Here is a 12,374-nt window from a genome sequence, read left to right as displayed (position 1 = left end):
ATAAGACGGAGTGATTGGACTTCCCAGCCCGCCAAGCAAGTAAAACCGTACTTTGGGGCAAGAGGCTGACTTGTGGAGTAGGTGCTTCTGGGAATTTCATTGAGGAAGTTGGTTTTGCTGACTCACTGAGCTGGAAGCACGGGCCTTCAGATGGAGGCTCACAACAAAGTCACGTGCCTTTGGGGCATTTACTGGCACCCCCAAAGAGCTTTGTAAATTGACCGAGCAGGACAGAGGCCAGACCAAGAGGCTAAGGGAGAGAGAGAGATGCCAGTATGTATATAGAAATGTGCATGGATATGACTCTCTGTGTTTCTGGTTGCCAAAGAGGTATACAGCTGTGGAAAACAGAAGAGAGTTTGGATTTATAGGGGAAAAATGTTGTTGGTGTTCAGCTAATTCTTACCTATAGCGGCCCTGTAACATGGAGTAGAACTGCCCATAGAACTGTCAAGGCTATGACTCTTTAAGTGCGCAGACTGCCCTTTCTTTGTCCTCCGGGGTTGTCAGTGGTCTTTCAGTTAGCAGCTGAGTCCTTTAACCATGCTCTGTCAGTGCTCCTCAGACATCCAGAAACTTGCAAAATTACATTCACATGTACAAACCTGTAGCAATGAGTAACTTCTCATACACAAAAACAAAGGTCACTTATTTGAAGTACAAACGAATTCATAGATGAACTTAAAATAAAAAGTTGAAATCTGTATTCTAACTATTCCTTCATTTATACTTAGATAATTAAGAAACACTTTGCGTTAGTTAAAGTTTATTGTGCTAACCTGGCCAATAAAGACCTGTGGGGTTAATTGAAGGGTGGCGAGATAAAGGGCGCGGTGAGCCTCACCTTTTTAGTTCTCGGGTCTCTTGATCTCTGATGGTCAAACCAGGGTGCAGCTGCCTTAGCTAGATCCTTGCTTCAGCTGGCAAGACTGTGAAATAAGTGCAAACATTAATTAAATTTTAAAAAGTAACTGCTTGAGTGAATTTAGTTTTAATCCATAGCCAGAGAAGGGCTAACGCAAACCAGGTTTTTCCAAGAATAGTTCATTCAGAACGTAGAAAATAAGGGGCATCTGGCCTCCACTCTGCTCTGTCTCCCTCTTCAAGAGGTTGCAATCTTCTGATATCTCAAGGTTGTGTTGGGGAGAGTAGGGGTGTTGCACAAGAAAAGGCTTCTTTCTGCAGCTGGCACACTGTATATTAGATTCTGCAGCTGGCACAGTGTATATTAGAAATATTAGCAACAAAAGCAATAAAACATATAGTGTCTGGGATCTCAAAGACTTGAAGATAAACAAGTGGCCATCTAGTTGAGAAGCATCAAAGCCCACATGGAAGAAGCCATCCAGCTCAGTTGACCACAAGGTGTAGACGGGACCAGTTATCAGACATCAAAGAGCTAAAAACCATATAAGTGGGTGCCTACCTTCCTGATATGATCAATGAAGACAAACGTGTGCATAAGCAAATGTGGTGAAGAAAGTTGATCGTGCCCAGCTATCTAAAGATATAGCATCTGGAGTCTTAAAGGCTCGAAGATAAACAAGTGGCCATCTAGTTCAGAAGCAACAAAGCCCACATGGAAGAAGCACACCAGCCTGTGTAACCACAAGCTGTCAAAGGGATCAGGTATCAAGCATCAAGGAACAAAAATTCATATAATTAAAAATGTGGGTGAGTGCAGATTGGCGACTCAAAGCCCAATGGTAGCCAACTGAACACCCCTTATGGCTGTGGGGAGGAGATGAACCAGGCAGGGTGCAGAGTAGAACGATGAGACATATAACTTTCCTCTAGTTCTTAAATACTTCCTCCCCACAACTATCATGATCCCAATTCTACCTTACAAACCTGGCTAGACCAGAGGATGTACACTGGTACAGATACCAACAGGAAACACAGGGAATCCAGGACAGATGACTCCTCTAGGACCAGTGGTGAGAGTGGTGATGACTGGAGGGTCGAGAGAATGTAGGGTAGAGAGGGGGAACTGATTACAAGAATCTACGTGTAGCCTCCACTCTAGGGAATGGGACAGCAGAGAAGAAGGCGCGGGGTGGGGGAGACATCAGACAGTGTAATATATGATAAAATAATAATAATTTATGAATTATGATGGGTTCGTGAGGTAGGGGGCAGTGGGGCGTGAGGGGGAAATGAGCAGCAGATATTAAAGGCTCAAGTAGAAGGCAAATGTTTGGAGAATGATGATGGCAACAAATGTACATATGTGCTTGACACAATGGATGTATATATAGATTGTGATAAGAATTGGACGAGCCCCCTATAAAATTATTTTTTTAAAGAAAGAAAATAAGGTTTTTGCTAGATAGCTTTCATGCAAGACTACAATAATATTACCTATAATCTTAAACATGTGACCTATCATATACTATAGATAGAAGTCTGTAAGTGTTCATACATGAAAAATGCTTAGGGATTTTATTTGTGTGAATATACAGAGTAGAAGCCAAGATCATATTTCACGCATAAATTTCTTTTCCACAAAGACGAGTGTTGTATAAAGGCACAAGAATTATCGATGCAGTCTGGCTTCAGAATAGCTGAATCTGAGAGCTCAGTTTATATGAGATGATTATAAAGTTAAAAGGCAAGTCACCAAACATTACTCAAACCTGAATAATAAGAGCCATCTACTCTGAACCATGCATTTCAATTAGCCATGTGTCTATACTACCTAGTTAATCCCTGCTGTAACTCCACTAGATAGATAAAATATAGATTGATGGACGCATGCATACATACATGCATGCATAGAACATAGATGCCAGTTAGTTAAGTCCTCTTGATAGTGACGTTACATACAGCAGAACAAATTGTTGCCTAATTCTACATTTTCGTAATGATTGCTAACTAGCTATTTTGAGTTCTCCATCACACTTGCTATTCTCCAGCAATTGATCCCTACCTATGGCATGTCCAAAGCAAACAAGTCTGCCAGTATTTTATTGTGATCAATGAGATTCTATTGCCTGTAAATACAGGTGATACTTCCAGCATCACAGAACATGAACCACCACAATTATACAAAGACGGATGGTAGATAGCTCTATTAGGTAGATAACGTTACCATGGTCTTCCATGGTTGAGACAAGTAAACCAACAGAGGATAGGAAAGTCACTTTGTCTCCAGGCATTCAGTTGGGCTCAACTCAGTTTGGTTTGATCCCTGTATCACTTGTTTCTTTCCCACAGTGGAACACTGTATCCTTGTAAGGGCCTGAGTAATACTGAAAACTCCCTTCCTAAAAAGGTTTGAACGTTGCAAAAGCTAGGAACACAAGTAAATGGCAACAAATGTTTGGAGATTAATGAAATTGAGATTAAAATTGATAGGCTTAATTTCCTATGTGTTATTTTAGTAGGCTTCATCATAATCATTACTAAAATAAAAGTCATAGGGCCTTAAACATAGGCTCAGAAGAGAATTATGAGTAACCTTAGTCATATAAAATATTTCCTTTATGAATTAAAACAGGAGTTAAACCAAAATTTACATTATAAACAATTCATGGGTCAGAATTTTCCAGATTGTATTCATAGTCCCCCCAAATGAAATAATATGGTTATTACTCATAGGATGGGAGAGATTTATGATGAAACTCATCCAGTAATCTTGTTTATCGAACAACTGATCCATAAGAAGAAATGACACTCTTTTCCATTCCCTTCTCGTTCATATTGCCCTTGCCTTTCATTCACACTTGCTTTCAGTTTATGCTACATAATTTTCTTCTTGAAAACTGGCTCTTAGTCATTTTTGCTTTCAACCAGATAATCGTGCATCTGAAAGCTAACTCTTCAGATAGAGCAAAACCACCAGAACAGAAGTGTTTGCTCTACTGTCCCATTCCACTCCTTCAAGGGCTACAGAGAAACAGTTGTCAGGAACACTTTTTAAAATTCTGCCATGCTTTAGACCAATATGGAAAATAGTCTCATTTGAAAGCATTCCTCTTTCCCATGTTGCCAATAATGCTTACTGGCAAAGAAAAGTTCTTTAACAGCTGATGGAATGGAGGGTTTCTCGTATTTATTATTTCCCACATATTATTTAATACTGCAGATATAAGTAAAATTCAAAATCTGGTTATTATTCAAAGGACTTCAAGATATCAGTGATAAAGCCTGGACCCAAACTTAAATTTTATAAATATAAAGTCAACACTCTTTTCATTAAGTTAAATGGATCTTTTTGAACCCGACCGAACATATATAATCAAAACAAACTTCTTCCCTTTAATTCACTTTTGGTGCAGATGATGTTTTATTATTGAATTCAAAGAGTTGAATTGCTCTGTCATTTGGGACATCGGTTAGATATTGTTTATTTTATTTCTCTTGCTTTCTTTCTTTTATTCTATATACAAATTTGAACTACTCACCCATATAGATGTAGACACATTCAATATTGAGGGAATTAGAAGAGATGGGGATACTGCCCTCTCAGACCTTAACCTGGAAGACAGGTTTACAGTCTTAATTGGATTCTGCTGCCAATGTGAGGAAATAGATAAGTTTCATATTGCTTTGACCTTTCCTCTGCGTAGAACAAATGATATTGTTTTGTTTTGTTTTTACCACGTCTTTCAACAAAATGCTATGTCCAACTTTTAGTCTTGAAACTCCCTTCTTAGTATGGGCCCCAGAGAAGTTTGAGGTAGACAAAGCAACCGAGTACAAAGGGAAATATGAGAGCAATACAGAAAACAATTGAAATCAAATCAACTGGTGCGCCCCGTGTTGCACGGCCAATTTGAACACAGGTAGTAGTCCTCATTTATTGTACATTCTAGGCTTTGGTCTTTAACACATGTCTGTAGCTCTCTAAAATATCCTGTATTTCCATCTCCAAAATAAGATTTTTTTAGCCTTATTTGCAATCAACTCTAGTAATTTCTACTCAATACTCTGAACAATCAATTTCAACTATAACCCTCTAAATGTCTATATTATTCTATGAATGCCAATGATTTTTATAACTCAACTTAAAACCATACATTTGAAAAGGTAGAATACTGTACCCAATTAGAGAAATGTGTGTAAAATAATTGACTGAAAATTAATTGATATTAGGATCTATTCCAACATTAAAACCTTGCAAAGATAAGAGTGAAGGTAAAAAATGTCAATTTAGGAAAAGAGCAAAGGAGCCAGATTTTATTTTTCCCAAAATGTTGTATGCATAAGTAAGAAACTAAAGCTTATTGTTTTTGAAATGTCCAACTGCCTGCTAATGACAGTTTGAAATACATGGCTTATTTTAAATTATATTCTAAAAATAAGTTGCTATAGAATGTCTGAGTTGTTTCATTTTTCATTCTAAAATAAACAGCTGCAAACTCCTGAAATAGTTGTGAACACACCAGTGGGTTGTATGTGCATTGGAAATCAGGTGTTTCAAATTAACAAAACATCTTAGAACTTTACTATAGAACGACTGCTAGTGCTTCAAGTTAAATAGCCTTGCCTTCAAACTAACGTCACTCAGCTGATTACTCAAGTGGCGGTTGACTGTATTTTTTGTATTTATTGAAGTTTGCAGTTATAATTGACCACTCTAAAAGAGATGGCAGTTCTCTTGACATAGCTTTATTCATCAGCATTACTTGTACCAATTTCCACACAATCAAAATGATTGCTGAGTGGGAGAAAAATGAGACTTTCTATTCTCATAAATATTGACAATCTTAGAAACCCATAGGGGAAATTCTGCTCTCAACTCAATGGCCGTGATCATGGTTTTATTTTGGAGTGTTTTATAATCATATTGATGGCTCATATTATTCATTTTATGTGAAAAATATTGTCAAATATACTGTTGTGAGATTTAATCCTCACAAATCTCTTTGTGGAAAGATAAAACCCAGTGTCATTAAATTGACTTTGACTCATATAAACACAAAAGGGCAGAGTAGGCACACAGGGGGACCCTGACACAGTGTTCTTCCACAAAGTGGCTGGTAGCTCTGAACCACTAACCTGCCAGTTAATTTTCAAGCACTTTAACCCCTGCTCCACTAGATGACACAACTTTACTTGCTGTAAGTAAAAACCACTTAAAACACTTACTGAAGAAAATAAAATACTGTAGACTCCAGTATGAATCCCACTACCAAATAAATAACACAAAAATTCTTGAAACTAGGCCTGTAAACAATATTATGACAAAGTGAGAAAAGATTAAAGTTGTCAAAGATTTAATTTTATCGGGCTCTGCAATCAATACCTGTGGAAGCAGCAATCAACAAATGTCACACAACATACTGTGTTGGGAGATATTGCTACAAAATAGCTTCTTAAAATGTTAAAAAGATGGGGACCCAAAGTCCACCTGTAGGCCACTGGACACCCCCTTATTGAAGGGCCGCGGGGAGGAGACGAACCAGTCAGGGTACAGTGTAGCAACAATGAAACGTACATCTTTCCACTAGTTCTTAAATGCTTCCTCTTCTCCCACTATCACAATCCCAATTCTACCTTGAAAATCTGGCTAGACAAGAGGACGTACACTGGTACAGATAGGAACTGGACGCACAGGGAATCCAGGACAGATGATCCCTTCAGGACCAGTGGTGAAAGTGGCAATGCCAGGAGGTTGGAGGGAGGGTGGGGTGGATAGGGGGAACCGATTAAGAGGAGCTATGTATAATCTCCTCCCTGAAGGACAGACAATAGAAAAGTGGGTGAAGGGAGACGTCAGACAGTGTAAGATATGACAAAATAATATTTATAAATAATCAAGGGTTCATGAAGGAGGGGGCATGGGGAGGGAAGGGGAAAAACGAGGAGCTGAAGCTAAGGGCTTAAGTGGAGAGCAAATGTTTTGAGAATGATGAGGGCAACAAATGTACAGATGTGCTTGACACAATTGATGTATGTATGGATTGTGATAAAAGTTGTATGAGCCCCCAATAAAATGATTTTTAAAAATGTTTAAAAGAAAAGACATAACTTTGAATGATGCTGTGTATGCCTGACCCAATCCATGGCATTTTTAATTGTATAATATGAATGTGAAATATGGATAATTAATGAGAATGATTTAAAAAATAGTCTATACATTTGAATTATGGTGTTGGCAATGTATACTGAAATAAGCCCGAGATGCCAGAAGAATGAAAACATGTGACTTGGAAATATAGCCAGAATGTTCCTTAGAAAATAGAAGAGAGTCTTCTGTGCCCTTTGGATACATTATTAATAGAGATTAGTCCCTGGAAAAGGATATCATGCTTGTCATAAAAATAAGAATACCTTCAAAAATGGGTCGACATCGTGCATGCAAACAAGCTGAAACAGCAACGATTGTGAGAGGGACATAGGACTAAACACTCTTTGCTCTGTTGGAAGGGATCTCAGTAAGTTGGCATTAACTTGATTGCCCTTAAAACAACAGAAAAGTGTGGTTTTCAAGATAAAGGAACTAAGGCTTAAGACTTAGCACCACGGTTACATTCAGAACTTAGTTGGAATTCAAGCTCTGATCTTTTAACTAACAATTTCATAATGGAAGTTAATCCTTGATGAATCTTGTTTTCCTTGCTATTATTTGCAGTGTATCTCCAAGGTTTCAAATACAAACCATCAAATATGCCATTGGAAGGCTTCTAGAGCCTTTCCACTCATGGCTTCACACGTCGACTTTCTTTAAAAGTGTCTGCTTCAAACGGCATCTGTTGTGCCCTGCGAGCTGACAGACTGGGGGTTGAGCCCATCCAAAGGCAACTAAGTGAAAATGACTGGCTATCTTCTTCCAAAAGGCCACAGCCTTAGAAAATACTAAATCAGTTCTGCTCAGCACACACTGAGCCATTATGAGTCAGAATCAACTCAGCAGTAACTACTAATAAGAACACAAGCATAAGAAACTGTGGGAGGGGTAATGATTGCTGCTATCTCTCAAACATTAGATGAATTAAACAAATAGAATGAGAAAGACTGGGTAATTTCAGACTGAAATCTAGATCAATCGATACAGTTCTAGGTTAGTGCATGTGGAGGTAGATCCCTGCCTTTCTCCTACTCGATTGAAGATCTGAGGTTGCCAGCACTGTGCGACATAAAGTTCAGTTTGGGATCTCAAAAATTCCCAACCCAAACCCACCACTACAGAGCCAGTTTGATTCATAGTGGCCCTAGAGGGCAAAGTGGAACTGTTGTCTATGCGTTTCTGAGGCTGGAAGATTCTATAGGAACAGCAAGCCTCCATGTACTGTGTGATTTGGAAAGAGGTGAGAGAAATGACTAACATGATTAAACAACAGCCGTGATGCTATTTAGGAGCCCCCGTGGCCTAGTGGTTACGTGTTAGCCTGCAAGCCACAAGGTCAACAGTTTGAAACTACCAGTCCCTCTGTGGGAGAAAGACGAGGCTTTCCACTCCCAAAAAGTCGCAGTCTTGGAAACTCACAGGTGCAGTTCTACCCCATCCTGTAAGGTCACTATGAGTCAGCAGTAAGTTTTGTTTTGTTTTGATGACACTATTTATTTACTATGTTACTTCCCAAGTAGGAATTATCAAGTACTAAGCCATGTGGCAGGAAACCCCCTCACCAAAGACTTTAAAAAATGTGTAGAATAGAATGAATATATTACAAGAAATTTAAAAATATATATGCCAAGAGTTTTTAAGTGCTTAGAATACAGAAGGCATTCAGTATGTTTAATTATATTATGTTTAGTTTTACCTGCTTTCTACAGCTCGCGTATCTGCCTAGTGCTATTTGCTTTTTTTGTTTTTGTCTAATAAATTGGGAAACCTAAGCATATTAATGAGGTTTAAATTAGTGCATGCTACTTACATACAGATAGCATGGTTGATGCAGGATAGCAATGATGAAACATACAACTTTCCTCTAGTTTTAAAATGCTTCCTCCCCTACTATCATGATCACAATTCTACCTTACAAATGTGATAGACCAGAAAATGTGCACTGGTACATATACGAACTGGAAACACAGGGAATCCAGGACAGATGATTCCTTCAAGCCCAGTAGTGAGAGTGGCGATACTGGGAGGGTGGTGAGAGGGTGGGCTGGAAAGGGGGAACTGATTACAAGGATCTACATATAACCTCCTCCTTGGGGGATGGACAAGAGAAAGTAGGTGAAGGGAGACATCGGACAGCGTAAGATATGACAAAATAAGAATAATTTATGGATTATGAAGGGTTCATGAAGGAGGAGGGAATGGGGAGGGAAGGGGTAAAATGAGGAGCTGATATTAAGGACTGAAGTAGAAAGCAAATGTTTTGAGAATGATAATGGCAACAAAAGTACAACTGTGCTTGACACAATGGGTGTATATATGGGTTGAGATAAGAATTGTACAAGCCCCAATCAAATGATTTTAAAAAAAATTATAACCTCAAAAAAAAGAATGAAGGTAGGATAATGTAGTATGCTTACATTGAGCAATGAGTTGAGTGTGTGCTTCTGCTGCTACTGAACGATGTGCTCTTTGAGAGCAGTGGGATGTTTGCGGCCCCTTCGCACTTAGCACACCTGCTGGACTGCTCCGATCTGCCTAGGCGATCAGGTAAATACAAAAGGAAAAAGATCCCATCACCCATTTGGGCAATTTTTGTTTTGCTTTTTTAAATTTATAATACTGTATTTTGTTTTTAATTAATGATTACACAACAAATTAGGTTCCCATTAAACAATTTCTATACAACGAGTTTAGTAAGATGGGTTGCATTTTCCAAGGTGTGTAAATAGTCTCCTTTCCTCTCTGGCACCCTTTTGGTTCATCTAGACCCTTTATGTCACCAATCCCCTGAGCTCATTTACCTTCTCATCTTTACTTTAGGCCAATGTTGGCACTTTCGTCTCATATGCATGTGTTTTTAAAGGAAGCACAAAGCTCACAGGTGATATTGCTTATTTCATAAGATAACCCATCATTGAGATGTAAAGCCATCTCCAAGTTTGGCTTTGTCACACATGTTAAAGGTTATCGCAGAGCCATGGTCTCGGGGCCTCTTCTAATCTCTACTAATCCAGTAAATCTGGTCTTTCTCTTATGAATTTCAGTTTCGTTCACTATTTTTCTTCCATTTTACCAACAACTATCTGTTTTGAGCCGGGTGAGGATGGTCAGTAGTAGCAGCTGGGCTCCATCTGGTTGTTCCAATCTCAGAATAGACGAGTCCGCAGCTCATCTAACTTATTAGTCATTTCTTCTCTCAGAGCTTCAATGTCCTTCCGCCTTTGTCTTTTGCTCCAGATATGTAGAAATCAATAGTTGTATGTTAGCTGGCCGCTTATAGGCATTTAGGACCCCCAAATGCTACTCACAAAAGTACAATATAGAAGATAAAAAGTTTATGATTGTTTTGTTAAACTAACTGACCAACTCATCCCACAGCAGGTGGGATGTTTGGTTATGTCTTGGAAGTATTTGTAACTCTACTCCTAAAAGTATTATTATACACACACACAACTACAGATACATGTTTATGTGTATTTTATGCCCTTATATGCATATATGCATACATATCTACCTTTGTAACTACCAATGCATATTTTTAGTTGTCAGTGCTGTTGTTTGAAAACTGTGTTTGTTTTCAAATTTATAAAAAATATCCTTTACTCTTGTGGACTTTGAGTGTTATCGTTTGCTTTGGTCAAGTTGTGAGCATTGCACGATTATCGATCTGATCTCCAAAAAGAACAAACAGCAATGTTTGCTCTGTGTGTACCCATTCCTATATTTTTTATAAAAGTGCAATTATAATACAGTTTCCCTTTTATGACTGACTTATTTCCTTCATTATAATGACTTCCAGTTTCACCCCGATTATATTTTGAGAACTCATATTTGTATTCCATTTTTTGTATGTATCACATTTTGTTTACCTATTTGTCCATTTATGGACACTTAATTTGTTTACATCATCAGTGAATAATGTTGCAGGGAACATAGATGTAAAGATGCCTTGTGTCACATCTATGAGCTCTCTGCAGTATTTATCCAATCATGTGATTGCTAGAGCTGGACGTCTTTCCATTTCTACCTTTTTGAGGATGTATTCTTTTCCACGGTGATCCCGGTGATTTATAAATTACGTGCCCCATAATTCCAGCTTCACTTTTTTCAAATATATGCGTTTATCTTTGCTTTATGTCAGTTTTTGGTGAGGAAAACACTTTTCTCACTTATTGCTTAAATTCTCCTCAGTGAGAATTCTGCCTTAAAAACAATTTAGCAAATATTAATGCATTCCCTTTGGAGTCTGTGCATGTTCTGTTAAATTATTACCAAGTCTCTACAAGTGGTTTTGCTCTATCAGATTTATTGACCTCTGTATACCATCTGCAAGATCTTTGAAAGATATGCTTCCTGGAAAAATCCAATAAAGATATGTAAGTCTATGAATTTGGAAATTATCCTGTCAAACTATGGAAAATGCATTTTACTTTCTTTCACTTTTTAAATATAACATGAGATAATCACATTTTGTAGCACTTGATTAAATCTTGTTTCATGTTTTTATTTCATTCAGGGAACTTTTTATTTAAACTTAGACAAAAGAAAGTGACGTTTACCCTTTCTGGATGATCAAAACTGACAGAGCTTGAGAGAGAACATAGTTTGAATAAGTTATTTTCCATAAGTTTTTCTAACTAATAGCCACAAAAGTCCAACTCTCGACCATATTATTGACAGGGTTTCCTTTAGTCCATTGTGTTGTGATTTGCAGGGCTGAGGAGCCGGGAGGCCAGTTGGTCACAGATAAATTCCACATTGATTGGGACTCCGTACTTGTGGACTCTGATAATGTGATTGTAGCAAGATTTGATGGCCGGGGAAGTGGATTCAGGGGCCTAAAGATTCTGCAGGAGATCCATCGAAGGATAGGTTCAGTGGACGTCAAGGACCAAGTAACAGCGCTCAGGTAAGCTGGGTGCACACTTTCCTTTTGCTTTGCTTTTCTATTTAACTTTTAATTGTGTGATAGATGAGCATTATATTTCAGACCATCATCTTTGCATTCAAGAATCTAAATGATTTACCTTTACCTTCCAAATAGCTTGCCCTGTACACCCGCTCCCTTCCTGTTGCTTTTCTTACCAAAAAAAAAAAAAGCCAAGAGCGATGACACACAATAAGACTAGTGATTGGAAAATGTTCTAAGCTGGTCATGTTGTCTGTTGCATTTTTCCAAGTATCTATCACCCTTAGCACTATAATGATATAATTGTCACATGTCTGGAAGTAGATGCCAAGTTTGATTTCTGAAAGTAAGAAAGCCCTTTTGTAGGCCACTAATTTTTTTTTTCACAGTAGCATATCTACAATGTATATTTCTACAACCTAAAGTTTCTCAATTAATTATAATTTTTTC

The 12,374-nt window shown here is 38.1% G+C and overlaps 1 protein-coding gene across 2 annotated transcripts in view; it reads left to right on the top strand.

Annotated features, from left to right (window-relative positions):
• The window catches only part of DPP10 (dipeptidyl peptidase like 10), a 775,824-nt gene that overhangs the window by 739,442 nt on the left and 24,008 nt on the right, over positions 1-12,374 (top strand). For both annotated transcript variants that reach the window (XM_075529534.1, XM_075529533.1), the window contains one exon: positions 11,730-11,924. In XM_075529534.1, the coding sequence (XP_075385649.1) occupies positions 11,730-11,924 (195 nt within the window). The remainder of the gene's footprint in view (positions 1-11,729; positions 11,925-12,374) is intronic.

This window comes from Tenrec ecaudatus, chromosome 13, assembly GCF_050624435.1.
Source record: "Tenrec ecaudatus isolate mTenEca1 chromosome 13, mTenEca1.hap1, whole genome shotgun sequence".
Taxonomy (NCBI): domain Eukaryota; kingdom Metazoa; phylum Chordata; class Mammalia; order Afrosoricida; family Tenrecidae; genus Tenrec; species Tenrec ecaudatus.
Note: the sequence above shows the minus strand (reverse complement) of the source record. Positions and strands in the feature narration are given on the sequence as shown.